This window comes from Phocoena phocoena, chromosome 1 (assembly GCF_963924675.1).
Source record: "Phocoena phocoena chromosome 1, mPhoPho1.1, whole genome shotgun sequence".
Taxonomy (NCBI): Eukaryota; Metazoa; Chordata; class Mammalia; order Artiodactyla; family Phocoenidae; genus Phocoena; species Phocoena phocoena.
In genome coordinates, this window is record NC_089219.1 from 103233751 (window position 1) to 103254259 (window position 20509).

Sequence of the window (20509 nt, forward strand, 5' to 3'; positions counted from 1 at the left end):
GCTTCCACATCCAGGGGTTCAACCAACCATGGATAGAAAATATGCCAAAAAAAAAAAAAAAAAAATTCCAGTAGGTTCCAAAAAGCAAAACTTGAATTTGCTGTGCGCTGGCAACTCTTTACATAGCATGTACACTGTATTAGGTATAAGTAATCTAGAGATGATGTGCACAGGTTATATGCAAATCCAATGCCATTTTATATAAGGGACTTGAGCATCCGCAGATTTGGGGCGGTCCTGGAACCAATCCCCCTCGGAATCTGAAGGATGACTGTAATGTGTTCAGCAGGGTTCAAGAATCTTTGACTTGGATTTTCAGTACGTTGAATACCTTGAAAATTCTACTTCACCGAATCTTCCCATAATTTAGGGGCTACAGCGGTCACATAAAAGCTGAACATCCATACATGCCATTTGAGCCCTTCAGGGCAATATCAGGAGATAGAAAAAAAAAAAAGTGACAGGAAGCATTTGGAGGACAACACGTGCTTGCTTGGGTGTGGGCAGTAATAGAGCACAGATGGCCTCATTTCACAGCGTGTGTGGGGAGCAAGCTTTCGTACTTTCATTAACACACAGCAACAGACCAAAGCCGGTGGCTCGCCTTCCTGCTGCTGTCCACCTTCAGCCCTGGGGTTCCACTGCTCTTGACCTTGAGTTTCTGCCAATCAAACTCGGGGATAAGGATTCCTCTCTCCTTCGCTCCTCACTTAGCTATATGAACTCCACCAATGGAATTATTTAAGCTCTACACGCCTTCTTCTATGAGACAGGGAGAGTGCTACGTTTTGCAGTTTCTCAAAGATTAAAAAGTAAATGAGACAATGTCTATAAATCACCTAATACGTAGGTTTTCAAAAACTGGTTACCATGATCATAATTAATTTTACTACTCCCGTTAACTCTTTGTTTTTATAAAGAATGTGGATACTTTATCTTAATTATGCATAGATTATTTTGTATAATTATCTATAGAGCTCCAAAAGCCCTTAAGTGTCAAAAAACAGCAAGTACCGACAAATTCGGCTCCAATTTTCTGGGCACCATCCACATGAAACACATACATCAATTTTAAATCAATCAGTAAATCAAATCCCAGATTAAGAGGCACACCCAATTACTGAGGGGAAAAGCATACCCACGGCCATGCATTTGAATCAATCTTTTCTCCCGTGTGTTTCCCCCACAGGCAGAAACACGCAAAGATGAGCACTGAGCCCAGGCATGGAGCTCTTGCTACAGTGAACATGTCTTCCACCCATTCTGGGTTGGCTTGTTTCACATGAAAAAAAGTCCAGACAGACAGGGTGGGGAATAGGAATTTTCCCAGAAGCCATACCTAGATGAGTCATGGAGATGACAGGGCTCCCGAGTAGCTACATCTGTAGCAGTAGTGGCTGAAAGCAAGGATTTGGAGGCAGGCAGACCACGCTCAGGCCCAGGTCTACTGCTTCCTAACTCTGCAATCTCGGGGCTCTTACTTAACCTACCCAAGCTTCCATTTCTTATGTGCAAAATGGAGCTACTAAGAGTCCTACTTCTTAGGGTCACGACACTGAGGGTATTAGATGGGGTAATTATTTTTCATCATCCTCATTAATAATAACAATATTCCTCTTCAGATTAAAGACTCATTAGTGACTCACTTCCAGCGTTATCAATTCAAAGTGAGGAATTAAAGAAGGGCAACTTCGGCATCAGTGGAAAAAAAAATCCCTTTGCTTGCCTCAAGCAGAATAATGACTTGCAGGACATCACTCCCACCCCCTACTGTCACCCCAATGGGCTCTATCTTCTATAAGCCCTGGCTTGTTTGTTACAAGGGCTGCTGTTTGGTGCTCTGTTACTTGAGCAAGCCTGGAAAAACCACGCAGTTAGATGTGAAACTACGAGAAGCAAAACCATTCCGCAGCCCAGGCAAAGGCAAATGCAGACACGGTGCTGACTGCCTGTTAAAGACTATCTACAAGTGTTCTCAGGCCTGAGAAAAGGCAGCCAACAATTTAAAACTCTCTGGATTAAATGAAAACTAGGACAGAACTAATGAGAATCTGAGTGCACGGTTACAAACGAAATTTCAAATCAGGAGGTTGGTGACGGAGCACAGGCTAAGCGCAGAGCAGTGAGTCTGGAGTTAGAAGCAAATACTTCCCATGCGATGCAAGCTCGACCGACCACTATCAGACCAGCTCAGCCACTTCCCTGTATGGTGCTCTGGCCTCTTCATTCACAGGATGGATAGAATACTGGCCTCTCCAAGGACTGGAGGGGTGGGAGTGGAGAAGGAGATGATACACGCAGAAGCACTTTGGGCTCTTGAGAGGAAAAGCGCCATTAAAATCTGAGTTTTTATTATCACCATTACCGATGTGATCACTGTTGTTCTTTGGTAGACTTACCCAAGTGGCCTTGGGGCAGGATCTGGTGGTGCTGGGGGACTTTAACTACCCAGTTATCTGCTGGAAAAGCAATATAGCAGGCCACAGATCATCAAACAAGTTCTCGGAAGGAGATGGAGGAAATCTCTTAGTACAAAAAATAGGGAAGTACACAGTGTGGCTGCCCTTCACTGGATCCTTATAGAACAATGAGGAATTAGTTGCAGATTTAAAAGTAGAGAGACCGTGGTTAAGGCAGGCGCAGTCCGACAGGAAAATACTAAAGAGAGTGGGCATCCAGCTTAACAAATTCCATTCAGCAAGCACCTACCCTACGCAAAGCACCATGCTAGGCATTGCAGGGGGAAACAGTCTCAGAAAGAAAAGAATTTCAAGGTGAGATGTGTGTGAGAGAGAGATTAAAAAAAAAAAAAAAAACAAAGCACACAGGAAAGTCATCCTGTTGGTGAGAAAAGAAAAAAAGAGTGGCAAGACCCCTATTGTCTGTTTCCTTTCTTCACACTCGAAACTATATTAAATACGTAAAAGGGTAAATAAAAATGAAAAAGGAATCATTACAGGGCTAAGAGAAAGAACAGCTTGAGCAGTGGAGCAAAAGGTTAAATAAAGGTTAGTTTAAAAACGTCACCATCTTGCTTAAAATCAGGGCATTCAAAGCATTCTCATTTTACTAAAAACAAAACTATGAGAGAAACGAGGTATTAATGAGAACATCCTGATACTATGGATAACTAAACCCAACATAAGCGAACACAGGCAGTCCCCCGGGTCCCCGGTCCCGACTGATACCCACCCAGACAATGCCAGCTACAAGGAGGCGGGGAGCCCACCTAAGCAGCCTTGGAAATAAGCTAAGCTTTAAAAGGCAGGAAGATGTGAGAGGTCCCATCCACTGACTTTTAAAAACCCAATTCCGACAGGGGATAGACAATTAGGGTAATGCCAATCCCCTATACCTCCAAAACCCAGAGAGTGAATCTTTCTTAATAATGCCCTTTAGCATTTAAAATCCTCCCATAAAAGACCAACCCTCTTAAGTGAGATTTCAAGACGGGCATCCACCCACTTCTTCTGGGACTTAATTCCCACACAGGAGCAAACAGCTGTCCTGGATTCCTGGTTGGCATCCAGGCTGAGCTGGCACTGCAGGCATTTACACAGAGCTGCTAGCGCTAGGATCTGCCGTGCCCCTCTCCAGCCTGCAAACATACACCCGACGCTCTGCCTACCAGGGTTGCTAAGTGTGGGCAGGTGAGCTGGAGAAAGGAGAGGGGGTAACAGGTTTTCTCTGCCAGCTCAGACTGAACCTGCCCCGCCCTGCCCTTCCCTCCCCACAGCTCTTCTCCTCTCCCCCAACTTCTGTCAGATGGTGCTAGCTACTGAACCAGACGAGTGGGAGGAGGAGGAAGCAGCACATCCCTGCACTTACTGATGGGGAGGACGATGATGGGGATGTTCTTGGGACGCTTGCTCTCCTTGTCGATGAATTCCCCGGTGACTGTTTTCTCTCTCTCTGTCACACGACAGTTGTATTTCCCACTGTCCTCCTGGCGGAGGTGGTAAATCTTCAGCACGAAGACGCTGTCGCTCTCCTTGGCCACCTTGAGTTGGCCCCTGGCCTCCCGATGCGTGAACTCACTGTTGAGGACCGGCACAGCATTCGGCCCCATGCTGGCAATGAGCGAGCTGTTGAAGGCCCAGGAGACGGCAAAGTAACGGTCGGGAGTGTTCTGCCCCTCCAGGATGCACCTGAACTCTGCCGGTTCACCTACCGTATACAGCCGCTTGTCGGTCTCCAGCCGAACGGTGAACTCTTTGTCTGAGAAAACAAATAACAAAACGGATGCATTCTGGGTGACCGAGGGCGCCAGCTCTCCAAACCGCATCAGCAAATTCCCACCACCCACACCTTCTCACCAAGATGACTACTGGGAAGGCACCTCCACACCTGTCTTGAGAGAAAAACTCTCGAATATCACAGAGGGAACTCAAAGGTAGCCAGACCCAGAGAGTCTAAAGGGCTTGTTATCCCAGTCAAGTCGACAGGGCTCTGTCTGCAGCGTATAATCCCCCAGGTTAGACTCTGAGATCAGCAAGCAATATCACTCCTAATTTCACTTGCACAGCAGATTACAAAGGTCCATCCTTGATCTATATGCCCAGAACGCTATCAAAGCATCAGGACTACAAATATTTTCAGTAAATATTATACACATGACCCTGCTGAGACTTGTGAGACAAATTACCCAGTGCCCCAGGTGCTGACCCCAATCTAAATAAACATTCTATCTATCTATCCATCTATCCATCTATCTATCTATCTATCTGGAGAGAGAGAGAGAAATCTGTCTATCTATCTATCTATCTATCTATCTGGAGAGAGAGAGAGAAAGATGTCCTCCACCCCCAAGTGAATACTGGAAGTAAGACACAGGTAAGACAATCCCTAACAAAACTGCATAGGAAAAGTGAAAACTAATGTCTTTTCACTAATCTATCACCTGTCAGATCAAATCTCTAGAAAGATGGAGTGGGAAAGTACCTACTTCCAAGGACAGCCAGATGACCTCTGAAATGGTCAATGAACCCAAGCACCCTTCAAAGAGCTGGGAGTTAAACCAGGCATCGGGGGGGAGAGGCCTGATCAAAGAAGGGCTCATCGCCACTAACTGTCCCACACACCATGTAACGGTGCACGGTGACTGTCAATGCCATGAGATAATGATCGTATCTCACAGGCACCCGTGGCAGAAGACAAAGGAGTGAAGGGTCCTGGAAAACAGAGTCACAGAGCCTTGGGTGGGAGAGGCTTCAGTTGTAAGTACTGCCCAAGTCCTTCCCCTCCCAGTTCTAGCTCTATGCCTCTAAAGAAAACATTGACTGGAGAATCGCATTTACAGGGATGTTTGAATTCCTTGTATAACCATTAGCTCCAATCTCGACTGTCTTCCCCACACTGGCATTTCCAAGCCGTTACCACTATCTTGAAGTGGTATCTTATCTTTAAGGGCCTTGCCCCATTCTTACCCCCCTATCCCATGCACTCTTCAAGCAGATGAGAATCCTATTTCCCTAAAAAACACAGCAATCACAAGAGTGCTGCTTCCACATTCCTATTCTCCAGCTCAAGTTTGGCTTTGTACCCACCTGTTCCTCAGGCTCTCCATCTCCTCCCCTCCCACATGAGCCAGGGTCTTGCCCCCAACACCCATTTTCTCCAGTGAATCAGCTTCTTCCTTTATTACCCAAACTTCCCGACAAAGCGAATTACCCTCAACGACTCCAAGGGCTCACTTCTAAAGTGACAGCTGCTGCCTCAGCTTCCCTTCCCAAAAGAACAAGCTGAGAGACCTGGGTTTCACTCTGCCAGCCTCTGCCTAGATGCATACACCCACGTGGGACGGAGCCCATGTCATTTGCCACATACTGGCTTTCTGGTCAACCAGATTACAGGAATCTATACCTCAACATCAGAGATTTTAGAAAAACAAAAAACAAAAAAAAACCCCACCCCTTCCACATAAATGCCACTGAAGACATGCAAACAGGTGCCCCAGACCTCAGACTTCCTACTTCTTCAGAGTTAGGCTGGCTGCAACAGTGGCTGTCTTCTTTTGGCAGCCAAAGAGTCTTCTGATCTCACGGGAATCTCCCCATAGCCTGGTGAAGCTTTCACATTCCCAGGTTGAAGATGAGATTCAGGGCAAACCAACCTCTTTTCTGCACAGCCATTTGCCCTTGTTATACCCAGTCAATTAAACCTCCATAAATCGATTTATGCTTTTTCCAATACCCCCTCACTCCTCAGCTCACTGAAATTTGGCTTTGGGCCTTCCCCCACACTTCACCGACCCAGCAAATGTCCCCAATGACACCCCCTGCCCATCACAACCAAAGGCGTTTCTCAAGTATGTTTTAGCCTCTGGACCAGCTCTCCTCCCTTGGGTCCATGACACCATCCCTCCTGCTTCTCCCGCTGGCCTGACCACTCTGTCTCTCGAACCTGCTCCCCTGACCACCTCTTACTGCCACAGTTATCCTGGGCCCTCATCGCTCCCAAGCTCAGCCTCTGAGTGCCACGTCTGATCACATGCTGGGTGCTTCACATGCTGAGCATCTCTATGAAGGTCTGCTTGCGGGATGGACTCCTTGACCAAAATTCACAAGAACAAATGCAAAGACACCCAGTGCTGCCACTGAAGGGGAAGCAGAGGCTCTCAAGCAAGACTTGGCACATTGCCTCATCCCTCCTTATCACAGTTCCAGGTATCCCCCGAAGCCCCAGCCTCGGATTCCTCCTTTCACAATACTCTCCATTCTGTTGCCTCGAGCACCCACTGCCCGCTTCCTAGGTCACTGCCACTGAGCTAGCCCTGGCCTTATCAGCCCTTCCCTACCTGGTCTCCCAACTTCAGACCCAACATGTTTAGTCAACACTAGGTGGCCTCCATGGTTGTTCCCTTCTAAAACCCAGGCCTGACTGTGTCACTCTCTGCTTAAAAATCTCTATTCCCTCCTCCAAATGTTGGCAGCAGTGGTTTTCAAGCTATGCCCAGGCAGGGCGGTCGCGGGCAGCCCTTCCTTTCCTCATACAAAGTCTTTTGCTGCCCAGTACAGAAAACATTTGGTTCAGGCAAAGGGGAAACACCGCGGCCCTCAAACGCCCTCCTCAAGCACCCCATGGCATGCACCCATACACATGAACACACACACATGCCCACCCACAAGCGAGCGCTCAGGCACCTCTACAGGACTCCTAAGATTCTGAGAACAACTTGATTCAGCTCGGACCACAGGGTCAAGGCCAAGCTCACATTCTAGCATGTGGGCTTCAGGCCACCTTTCCTATCTCCTCTCACCACTCCTAATCCGGAACTCAACATCTGCTCACCCTTGACTTCTCTGTGCTTGCCAAGCAGGTCAAACAATTCTGTACCTTTCTGCGTCTCCTTCTGATGTCTGCTCAAGCTTCAAGGCTCAGCTCAAGTCACCAAATGTGTTGGTTTTCCTGAATTTTCCTCAACCACCCCACCCAGGGAAAACATTGTTGCAAGAACACTTCACATTCACCATGTTCCCAGGGCACACTTCACTCAGCCACTGGCTTTCACATCTGTAGTTCCCCGAGTGCAGGGACCAAGCGTTATTCATCTCTGAATCCCCGATGCCTATCGCCACACCTGCAGCGTTGCAGAAACTTACTAAGTGTCGGCTGAAATCAACTAAGAGAAGGGCAGCATTGGGGCTGCAACCACTGAACCAGAGCAGCACAGACACGGAGTGAAGTCATCAACTATTTTTTCACCTAGTTTTCCCTTTGCTGGCTTCGTCTGGATACATTTGCTGGGCAAATTCAAAAAAATCCTCATTCCAAATTGGTAAGATCAAAATAAAGAAGATTAACTGATGCAACCTAATTTGAAAGCGCTAAGACTTAAAATCTGGCCCAGACTTTTGAAGCTGCTCTTAACACCATCCAGGAAGGGAAGGGATAAATATGAAATAAAGTGCCTTCTGTAGGTTTAGTACCGGAAGTTCCAGAAGCTGCTAAATGCGCTGGGTCCTACAGAGCAGATAAAGTGCTCCCAGCGCGGGAGCCCAACCCTTCTCGTAAAAGCCCTCACGCCCATTAGATGTCCAGAGAGTCGCTTCTGCCCTTTTTACCTCTAGCTCTGCCTGACAAAGCACAGACAGTGGAAGTGTACTGAAAATCCAGCTTCCCGGGTCCCACCCCAGAAGGCTGATTCAGGAATCTGCACTGCCTGAGAGCCTGGGAATCTGTGCTATTAGGTAAGTCTGAAGCACACCCTTAGGATGGCAGAAGACCAGGTGGCAGGAAAGCTATGCAAAGACCAAGACCGCCGCCATGTGACTGGAGCAAATGGGATGGGGTGGCGTGGCGGGGTGTCAAACTACAGGTCCTGAAGGGGGACCCCCACCTGTGCCTCAGATGCCCCAGCTCACCTCCCACAAACCACAGCTCCGCTCACCAGGACAATGGCAGCCCCTCACTGAAGGTGAGCAGTAACACAAGGAAAGGCCCTTGGGCACCTGCTGCAGCTCCAGGACGGCACGCCACCACCTTCCAACCAAGCCAGGGAACCAAAGGCCCATGGAACACCCGCCCCCAGCCCAGCTGAGGTAGTCAGGCAATAGCTTTTGGCTCCGGTCGAGAGCCCAGCTGGACTCAGGGGCCGGGGGAGTGCAGCCTGAGAAGGTCAGGGCTTGGGCTACCTGGGCCCTAGGTAACCCGAGTACTTGCAGAACCGCCAGAAGGGTCTGCACAGCCTGTCTGACCACCCTCCCTGCCAGACAGAGAGTGGGGACGAGAGACTGACCGGTGGGCTGGACGTTGACCACAGTCCCCTCGGAACGCTTTCGGGTCATCGGGTACCACGAGCCGTCTGGGTCCTGGATCCACTCGGTGGCCTCGCAGTAGAACTCGCCCTGGTCGGAGGGCTGCAAGTGGAAGACGGTGAGGCGGAAGGTGCTGCTCCCCAGCTTGTCCAGGCGCACCTCCCCCAGGCTCTGCCTCTGCGCGTAGTCGCTGCTCGACTGCAGCACAAAATCCCGGCTCAGGGCAATGACCTCCACCGGCTTCTCGCCGCCCCGCTGCCGTAGCCAGGCCACGGACAGGTGGCTGTGCTGTAACGTCTCCGTGGCCACCTCACACGTGAGCTCTAGGGGGTCCTGCTCCACTCTGTGCAGAGTATGGCGCACAGCAGTGGACTGCAGGGAGTCCGGGATCACTGCAACACAGGAACAGCCAGGGGACACGGTCACAAAGCCACAGATCTTACACCTGTGGGGCTGAGCTCCCACCCGCCAGCCTTCGACAGTCCCTGTGTGGCCATGGAGGACCCCAGATGGCACAGAAACCGAACGAATTTTCTGTTTGGATTTGGACTGCAATTTTTTGGCGCTTACACTTACCTGGTTGATATTTCAATAACACTCAGATAAAAAGTGACTTGGGGGCAGAGGGATAAATTCAGAATTCGAGATTCACAGATATACACTACTATATATAAAATAGAAAACTACAAGGACTTACTATATAGCACAGAGAACTATATTCAATATCTTGTAATAACCTATAATGGGAAGCAATCTGAAAAAGAATATATGTGTGTATAACTGAATCACTCTGCTATACACCTGAAACATTCTAAATCAACTACACTTCAATAAAAAAAATACGTAAGTAAAATAATGTTTGTAGACTTAAAAGAAAGTGGGTCAAATTTCAGTTTATATAATAAATGAACTCCCTGACAATAACATGTAAAAGGAATTCTGTGTCAGGTCAAATAAGATTTTGCTGTTCACGGTAGTATTGCTTCCAGACATTTTAACTTGGCTTCTCACTGAACTTCAAACAAAAAGAGTTCCTGGAACTTCGAGTTTCCCATTTTCTATACAACTTGCTCATTTTCTCCCTTCTAGCCACCCCACCCCCATGTCAGCAGTGCAGTGCACTAGGAAGGTTATTTCTTCTTCTTCTTCTTTTTTTTTTAAAAAAGGACTTCCCTGGTGGTACAGTGGTTAAGAATCCACCTGCCAATGCAGGAGACACAGGTTCGAGCCCTGGTCCAGGAAGACCCCACATGCCACAGAGCAACTAACCCCATGCAGCACAACTACTGAGCCTGTGCTCTAGAGCCCGCGTGCCACAACTACTGAAGCCCATGTGCCTAGAGCCCGTGCTCTGCAACAACAGAAGCCACTACAATGAGAAGCCCGTGCACCACAACAAAGAGTAGCCCCTGCTTGATGCAACTAGAGAAAGCCCGTGCGCAGCAACGAAGACCCAAAGCAGCCATACATAAATAAATAAATAAAGGTTGTGGTAGAGAGAAGCAGCAGCATCCTCAATTTTTTAGTAGGTTTAATTTTCATATTATTCATGTGTCAACATGTGTCATGTTCGTGGGCTGGAAGGAAGCCATGGTATGGGGATGAGTCAGGCAAGCAATGAGATTTCCTCTGTGGTCACCTGGTCAGCAGTTTCCTGCGGAGACTAAACATGATCCCCTCTCTGATGTGAAGGGTCGAAATCTTAATTTCTAGTTTTTTTATTATCACAATTAAGCCTGGAAATTATGACGTGGACAGAAAAACAGAACAGCCTTGATATTTCTGACCCTTCACATTGGCAAACACTGTGGCGCAGAGCCGGCCACAATGAAATCCCTCTCCCTTCTCCTCCACCTCCCTCCATCATCCAGGGGCCAAGGGAGACAGCTGGTACAAAATTCCTTACCCTGGAGCCAAAGGACACACAGACCCACTTCAGGTCTGAGCATGGTCCTGCAGCTGCATTAGCTTCCTGACTCAGCAGCGCCCCAGGCAGCTCAGAGCCACGTTCCAAAGGCCCATCACTGAGAACAACACCCAGCTCTACCCACCACCACCGGTCCCTCCCGTCAGGAAGCTTGCACAAACCTCTAGATAAACTCATCCACCAGAGGGCAGACAGCAGAAGCAAGAAGAACTACAATTTTGCAGCCTGTGGAAGGAAAACCACATTCACAGAAAGATAGACAAGATGAAAAGGCAGAGGACTTTGTACCAGATGAAGGAACAAGATAAAACCCCAGAAAAACAACTAAATGAAGTGGTAATAGGCAACCTTCCAGAAAAAAAAATTCAGAATAATGATAGTGAAGATGATCCAGGGCCTCAGAAAAATAATGGAGGCGAAGATCAAGAAGATGCAAGAAATGTTTAACAAAGACCTAGAAGAATTAAAAACCAAACAAACACAGATGAACAATACAATAACTGAAATGAAAAATACACCTGAAGGAATCAATAGCAGCATAACTGAGGCAGAAGAACGGATAAGTGACCTGGAAGACAGAATGGTGGCATTCACTGCTGCGGAACAGAAAAAAGAAAAAGGAATGAAAAGAAATGAAGACAGCATAAGAGACCTCTGGGACAACATTAAATGCAACAACATTCGCATTATAGGGGTCCCAGAAGGAGAAGAGAGAGAGAAGGGACCCGAGAAAATATCTGAAGAGATTAAAGTAGAAAACTTCTCTAACATGGAAAAGGAAATAGCCACCCAAGTCCAGGAAGCGCAGAGTCCCAGGCAGGATAAACCCAAGGAGAAACACGCCAAGACACATAGTAATCAAACTGTCAAAAATTAAAGACAAAGAAAAATTATTGAAAGTAACAAGGGAAAAACAACAAATAACATACAAGGGAACTCCCATCAGGTTAACAGCTGATTTCTCAGCAGAAACTCTACAAGCCAGAAAGGAGTGGCATGATATATTTAAAGTGATGAAAGGGAAGAACCTACAACCAAGATTACTCTACCTGGCAAGGATCTAATTCAGATTTGACATAGAAATCAAAAGCTTTACAGACAATCAAAAGCTAAGAGAATTCAGCACCACCAAACCAGCTCTACAACAAATGCTATAGGAACTCCTGTAAGTGGGAAACACAAGAGAAGAAAAGGACCTACAAAAACAAACCCAAAACAATTAAGGAAATGGTCATAGAAAGAAACATATCGATAATTACCTTAAACATGAATGGATTAAATGCTCCAACCAAAAGACACAGGCTTGCTGAATGGATACAAAAAAAGACCCATATATATGCTGTCTACAAGAGACCCACTTCAGACCTAGGGACACATGCAGTCTGAAAGTGAGGGGATGGAAAATGATATTCCATGCAAATGGAAATCAAAAGAAAGCTGGAGTAGCAATACTCATATCAGATAAAATAGACTTTAAAATAAAGAATGTTACAAGAGACAAGGAAGGACACTACATAATGATCAAGGGATCAATCCAAGAAGAAGATATAACAATTATAAATATATATGCACCCCACACAGGAGCACCTCAATACATAAGGCAACTGCTAGCAGCTATAAAAGAGGAAATCGACAGTAACACTATAATAGTGGGGGACTTTAACACCTCACTTACACCAAAGGACAGATCATCCAAACAGAAAATTAATAAGGAAAAACAAGCTGTAAATGACACAACAGACCAGATAGATTTAATTGGTATTTATAGGACATTCCATCCAAAAACAGCAGATTACACTTTCTTCTCAAATGCACATGGAACATTCTCCAGAATAGATCACATCTTGGGTCACAAATCAAGCCTTGGTAAATTTAAGAAAATTGGAATCATATCAAGCATCTTTTCTGACCACAATGCTATGAGATTAGAAATCAATAGCAGGGAAAAAAACGTAAAAAACACAAGTACATGGAGACTAAACAATATGTAACTAAATAACCAAGAGATCACTGAAGAAATCAAAGAGGAAATCAAAAAATACATAGAGACAAATTACAATGAAAACACAACAATCCAAAACCTATGGGATGCAGCAAAAGCAGTACTAAGAGGGAAGTTTATAGCAATACCAAGCCTACCTTAAGAAACAAGAAAACTCTCAAATAAACAATCTAACCTTACTCCTAAAGGAACTAGAGAAAGAAAAACGAACAAAACCCAAAGTTAGTAGAAGGAAATAAATCATAAAGATCAGATCAGAAATAAATGAAATAGAAACAAAGAAAGCAATAACAAAGATCAATAAAACTAAAAGCTGGTTCTTTGAGAAGACAAACAAAATTGGTAAACCTTTAGCCAGACTCATCAAGAAAAAGAGAGAGAGGACTCAAATCAATAAAATTAGAAATGAAAAAGGAGAAGTTACAACAGACACTGCAGAAATACAAAGCATACTAAGAGACTACTACAAACAACTCTATGCCAGTAAAATGGACAACCTGGAAGAAATGGACAAATTCTTAGAAAGGTATAATCTTCCAAGACAGAATCAGGAAGAAATAGAAAATATGAACAGACCAATCACAAGTAATGAAATTGAAACTGTGATTAAAAATCTTCCAACAAACAAAAGTCCAGGACCAGATGGCTTCACAGGTGAACTCTACCAAACATTTAGAGAAGAGCTAACACCCATTCTTCTCAACCTCTTCCAAAAAACTGCAGAGGAAGGAACACTCCCAAACTCATTCTATGAGGCCACCATCACCCCAATACCGAAACCAAACAAAGATACTACAAAAAAAGAAGATTACAGACCAATATCACTGATGAATACAGATGCAAAAATTCTCAACAAAATACTAGCAAACAGAATCCAACAGCACATTAAAAGGATCATACACCATGATCAAGTGGGATTTATCTCAGGGATGCAAGGATTCTTCAATATATGCAAATCAAGCAATGCGATACACCACATTAACAGATTGAAGAATAAAAGCCATGTGATCATCTCAATAGATGCAGAAAAAGCTTTTGACAAAATTCATTACCCATTCATGATAAAAACTCCCCAGAAAGTGGGCATGGAGGGAACCTACCTCAACATAATAAAGGCCATATATGACAAAACCATATCAAACATCATTTTCAATGGTGAAAACCTGAAAGCATTTCCTCTAAGATCAGGAACAAGACAAGGATGTCTACTCTCGCCACTATTATTCAACATAGTTTTGGAAGTCCTAGCCACAGCAATTAGAGAAGAAAAAGAAATAAAAGGAATACAAATTGGAAAAGAAGAAGTAAAACTGTCACTGTTTGCAGATGACATGATACTATACATAGAGAATCCTAAAGGTGCCACCAGAAAACTACTAGAGCTCATCAATGAATCTGGTAAAGTTGCAGGATACAAAATTAATGCACAGAAATCTCTTGCATTCCTATACACTAACAATGAAAGATCAGAAAGAGAAATTAAGGAAACAATCCCATGCACCATTGCAACAAAAAGAATAAAATACCTAGGAATAAACCTACCTAAGGAGGTAAAAGACATGTACTCAAAAAACTATAAGACACTGATGAAAGAAAACAAAGATGACACAAACAGATAGAGAGATATACCATGTTCGTGGATTGGAAGAATCAATATTGTAAAAATGACTATACTACCCAAAGCAATCTACAGATTCAATGCAATCCCTATCAAATTACCAGTTGCATTTTTTACAGAACTAGAACAAAAAAATCTTAAAATTTGTATGGAGACACTAAAGACCCCGGATAGCCAAAGCACTCCTGAGGGACAAAAACGGAGCTGGAGGAATCAGACTCCCTGACTTCGGACTATACTACAAAGCTACAGTAATCAAGACAATATGGTACTGGCACAAAAACAGAAATATAGATCAATGGAACAGAATAGAAAGCCCAGAGATAAACCCACACACCTATGGTCAACTAATCTATGACAAAGGAGGCAAGGATATACAGTGGAGAAAAGACAGTCTCTTCAATAAGTGGTTCTGGGAAAACTTGACAGCTACATGTAGAAGAATGAAATTAGAACACTTCCTAACAACATACACAAAAATAAACTCAAAATGGATTAGAGATCTAAATGTAAGACTGGACACTAAAACTCTCAGAGGAAAACATAGGAGGAACACACTTTGACATAAATCACAGCAGGATCTTTTTTGATCCACCTCCTAGAGTAATGGAAATAAAAACAAAAATAAACAAATGGGACCTAATGAAACTTAGAAGCTTTTGCAAAGCAAAGGAAAACTACAAACAAGACAAAAAGACAACCCTCAGAATGGGATAAAATATTTGCAAATGAATCATCGGACAAAGGATTAATCTCCAAAATATATAAACAGCTCATGCAGCTCAATATTAAAAAAGCAAACAACCCAATCCAAAAGTGGGCAGAAGACCTAAATAGACATCTCTCCAAAGAAGACATACATATGGCCAAGAAGCACATGAAAAGCTGCTCAACATCACTAGTTATTAGGGAAATGCAAATCCAAACTACAATGAGGTATCACCTCACACCAGTTAGAATGGGCATCATCAGAAAATCTACAAACAACAAATGCTGGAGAGGGTGTGGAGAAAAGGGAACCCTCTTGCACTGTTGGTGGGAACGTAAATTGATACAGCCACTATGGAGAACAGTATGGAGGTTCCTTAAAGAAATAAAAATAGAATTATCATATGACCCAACAATCCCACTACTGGGCATATACCCAGAGAAAACCATAATTCAAAAAGACACATGCACCCCAATGTTCATTGCAGCACTAATTTACAATAGCCAGGTCATGGAAGCAACGTAAACGCCCAGCGACAGACGAATGAATAAAAAAGATGTGGTAGATACATGCAATGGAATGTTACTCAGCCATAAAAAGGAACGAAATTGGGTCTTTTGTTGAGACGTGGATGGATCTAGAGACTGTAAGTAAGAGAGAAGTAAGTCAGAAAGAGAAAAACAAATATGTGTTAATATGTATATTAACGCATATATGTGGAGCCTAGAAAAATGGTACAGATGCACCAGTTTGCAGGGCAGAAATAGAGGCACAGATGTAGAGAACAAACGTATGGACACCAAGGGGGGAAAGTGGCGGGAGGGGTGGTGGTGGTGGTGTGATGAATTGGGAGATTAGGATTGACATAGTATTAGTATACACTAATAGTATAAAATAGGTAACTAATAAGAACCTGCTGTATAAAAAAATAAATAAAATTTAAAAAAAGACAAAGGCCCATAGTTTCTTAGAGGTTTGGCCTCTCTTCCAGCTGATGTCACCTGCTTAGCGTTCCTCATCAGTTCTTCAGCTTATCAACCACAAATGTCCTTGCCTTATATTTTTATATCCCCTTTCACCCGCTCGAGGGTCAGTTAACCTTCTCTGAAATTCTTAACATCTGCATTAGATCTTCTTTAAGTTTTAGCTTCAGCTTTCTACTAGTTACAATTGAACACACAAACTTGGTTCACTTATGCTACCTGTTGACCTCTAAAATATTTGGGGAGCTTTGGATTCTCCTTTTAAAGTCAAATAAAACTGCACTATAAAAGAAGTGACTCAGTGTTATGGATTGAATGTTTATGTTCCCCCCCAAATTCCTGTGTTGAAACCTGATCCCCAGTGTGATGGTATCTGGAGATGAGGCTTTGGGGAGGCGATTAGGTCATGAGGGTGAAGCCCTCATGAACGGGATTAGTGCCCCCCACCTTTTTCTTTGGCTGCACCACACTGCATGCAGGGTCCTAGTTCCCAGAGCAGGGATTGAACCCGTGCCCGCTGCAGTGGAAGCGTGGAGTCTTAACCACTGGACCTCCAGGAAAGTCCCTGGGATTAGTGCCCTTATAAACGGACCCCAGACAGCTTTCTCCTTCCCTTTCTGCCATGTAAGGAGACAACAAGAAGTCAGTACTCTGCAACCCTGAAGAGGGCTCTCACCAGTACTAACCATGCTGGCACCCTGATCTGGGACTTCCAGCCTCCAGAACTGGGAAATAAAATGCTTGCTGTTTAAGCACCCAGTGCAGTCTATGATAATTTATGAGAGCAGCTCGCACTGACTATGACACTCAGACAGAACAGCAGCCATGTGAACACAGTTATCTCCTTACCCATGAGGTTCATCTTGGCACTGTAACTCCCGAAGTATCGCTCATCGGTGTTGGGTGTGTGGCATTCATACTCCCCAGCATCCCGGGCCTGGAGATCGGTGATGTGCAATAAAGCCGAGTTCCCCTGGACCCTCTCCACGTAGATCTTCCCGCTGCGGACACGCTGGGTATAGATGGCGTAAGGGAAGGAAGAGTCCATGGTGCTGACAATCTGGACCTCGCGCTCAGGGGCGGAAGGCAGGTAAATGGACCACTGGAAATTCTGCTCAGAAGGCCCCTGGTAGCCACTGACGTTGCACCAGATGGTGATGTGGGAGCCCTCTGTGCGGTACAAGGGTCCTTCCTGGACGGCGACTTGCCGCTGTGCTGACACTACCCCTGTGGGGGAGACACACACAACAGGCTCACTTACTTCTCAGACCAAAATGCAAAGCAGGCAGCAATGTTCAAAGGTTTTGTTATTCGTGTGACATGGTGATAATATAAGTAGCTTACTGGCCCTTTCTGAGGCGCTCTTTGATTTATAAATATTAATTAAAACACTGTGGTAAAGCACTGTCTCTAATTTGCATATATGGGAATTTGATCACGCAAGGACATGGTTCTGTTACTTATTCAATGGCTGACTCTTGGGAATTTCATTTAGTCCCTCTGTCATTTATGCGGCAGTTTTATATCTATTTATTAATGCCCTTTATAAAGTTTTTAATAAAATGAGCAGGAAAAGTTGAATCCTTGGCACAAATTCAGAGGAAAGTAAATAAAACCAACCGCCTTGCAATCTGGCTGAAACGAAATAAATGCTCCTTTTTTGATTAGAGGGCTGGTAGGAGGGAGTCCTGGGGCCCTTTCTTTGGTGCTGCACCCTTATTTGCAAGAGGTAGCTACTCCCGTGACACTATGTAGAGCATTCGTTACACCCTCTTCCCTCCATATGCGGAGGCAAAGCTGAGCTCCTGCAGGCCGCTGTTCGGAGTACACATGAACAGGAATGGAAAGGGCTGACGCACATCCCTGACGCCCAGATGCCCACACGCCGTCGATGGGGGCAGACGGCGCCCCCCCCCCACCATAACAAGGAAGTCAGGCTGCTCTGGAGACTGAGCTCTGATTCACCACCGGCCGCCCCACCTTCTGGCTGGGATAAGCGTCTCCGCCTGGCCTCTGCCTGCCTTCTCCATGTTCTTAACATGGTCTCCCCTCGCAGACTCAGGGGCGGGAAATATAGTGAGTTTGCTTACTCATTCCATGCCAGCGCAACTGATTCTGCCTGAGCCACTGAGAAGGTGGGAGGGGGGCACACCCCTGTGGCCTTCCCCTTGACAGCAGGGGGCGCACAGCACTGTGGCAGAAAGAGCAGGGGAGGGCTAGTCACAGCTTTGCCAGGAACTGGAGCTGGCTGTGCCATCTTGGACAAGCTGCTTTTCCTCTCTTGTACCTTGATCTCTTCATCCACAAAATGATTTGTAAGAAGGCTTTGGCGTGGACTAGCACGTGTGCCAATGCTGGCTTTGTCACTTATTAGATTAGTTGTGACCTTGGATAAGTTACTTAACCTCTCCAAGCTTCAGTTTTCTCATCTGTAAGATAGGGATAACCATGTGTGCCTCGTAGAGTTATCAAAAGACTGAATTAGATAACATATATAAAGCCCCTAGCATGGGGCCTAGCCCATAATTAGTCCTTAAGAAAGAGCTGCTAGCTAGGGCCCCTCCTGGCTGGAATACTCTGTGGCTCTGGATCCAGAGAGGACAGGATTTTGGCCAGTGATCCCTCAAGGACACGCCAGTGGCCTCTCGACGATGACACCATTTGTGGGGTCACCCACCTCCACCCACAGCTGCAGCCCACTCCCACTCCCATGAAAGCTTCTCCCACTCTCCCTCCAAAAGGCAATCACGGCTGCTCCAGCTTAAACTTATCTGCAGTGGATCCAGCTGGGGAACAGCCGGGACAGCTCAAATCCTAGCAGGATGCAACTTTAAGCCCAGCCCGGTGGATGCTTGAGCCTCAAAGCAAGCTGATCTAATCTAAAACAGACGCTACAAGGAAAGGCCTGTGGCTTATAAACTTTTATTTGTGCACAACCTTTTCTCCCAAACAAAATTTTACGTGGAACCCCACCTTGGCTTAAGCAGCAGAAGCAAGGAAAGTGAAAAGGGGGGTGGGGAGAGGTGGCAAATCAACAGATGAAGGTGGTACGTGAATTTACGTGATACATTCTGGTTGACAGCATTCACAACTATATTGAAGGTCATGGAGAAGACAGCTCATTAGTTATTTTCAGTATGTTAAAATTTAGTGTGTAACGTTTTTACTATGTGTCCTACAACAATTTACAAATATATATATATGTATATAATGACACTTGAACCAAATGTTTGCAGTTCTCCAGAGATGCAGAACTTTGAAAACAATGTAACTACATTCGTAACTTTTAGGTCTCCCTGCATTTCAACGTTCTACGACAAAACAGCCACAACCACGCCCCACCCGCTGCAAAGAAGGCTGCAAGCAGGTCAGGCCCAGCCAGCATCTTTGGTAGGGCACTACTTCTCAACCTTAGACCCACACTGGGATCACCTGGAGACCTTTAAAAACAGGGCCCAGGCCCCACCCCATGTAACTGGTCTGGTGTGCAGAAGCCTGGGCATTAGGAGTTTTAAAAACTCTAATGCAGAGCAGTGTCGAGATGTCTTTATCTACAGAGTGCCAGCCAGGTGCCCAAATTAAAGACCAGATCCTGATTTAAGACTCTCAATAGCTTTGAGCTCCTCCCTTTGCTGATTTGGGTCAAGAAAGTTTCATTCTCCTCTAGTGAATGGGCAGAAGAAAGCAGCTGAGGCCCATCAGATACTGGCTATGATGATGCAATACTGAGCTCACCTAGACTGCATTCTATTTACAGACCTTACAAAAGCACTAGATTATTCCCCTGAAAGGTAAACAGTGTTAAGTGGCCTGAATGAGCCAGGGCATCAGGGTCAAAACAACTTGTCCGAGTTGGAAGCCGGTTATAAACAGTCGTGACAAATAAATAAATAGAGACTAGATTGTACTTTAACCATACACTGTCAGCTACACCTGCTTATTAAATGCCTTCTGCATTCCCTTCCGACCCCACAAAGGGCCTCTGACCCTTAAAAATAATGCTGCTCTTAGGAAGTGGACCTTAACATAGAAATAGAAATTAACTTTTTCTTCTCAGCAGTTTAATTCCCATTCTATACCCCACATTCCCCATTTCCTTCTCCTGGCACTGCCCCTGCTGTCCGGATCTCATTTTCCTAGATGCTGCTACCTTCAAAAAGACAGAGCCCCGGGCTTCCCTGGTGGCGCAGTGGTTGAGAGTCCGCCTGCCGATGCGGGGGACATGGGTTCGTGCCCCGGTCCGGGAAGATCCCACATGCCGCGGAGCGGCTGGGCCCGTGAGCCACGGCCCCTGAGCCTGCGCGTCCAGAGACTGTGCTCCGCAACGGGAGAGGCCACAGCAGTGAGAGACCCGCGTACCGGAAAACAAACAAACAAACAAACCAACCATTGGGGAGTTTGGGTCTTTTACGCATTAGGCGCCTGCAATAAACGCTGTACCTTCCTTCACCACAACCCAGTGTCAGTAGATTGGCTTTGCTGTGTGCATCAAGCAAGTAGACCTGAGTTTGGTT

At 45.5% G+C, this 20509-nt stretch overlaps 1 protein-coding gene across 1 annotated transcript in view; it reads right to left on the bottom strand.

Annotated features, from left to right (window-relative positions):
• The window catches only part of IGSF3 (immunoglobulin superfamily member 3), a 58004-nt gene that overhangs the window by 23781 nt on the left and 13714 nt on the right, over window positions 1-20509 (bottom strand). The window contains exons 2-5 of the mRNA XM_065892785.1: window positions 16845-17222; window positions 8738-9148; window positions 3829-4218; window positions 2400-2459 (exon numbers count right to left, since the gene is read on the bottom strand). Coding sequence (XP_065748857.1) covers window positions 2400-2459; window positions 3829-4218; window positions 8738-9148; window positions 16845-17222 — 1239 coding nt within the window. The remainder of the gene's footprint in view (window positions 1-2399; window positions 2460-3828; window positions 4219-8737; window positions 9149-16844; window positions 17223-20509) is intronic.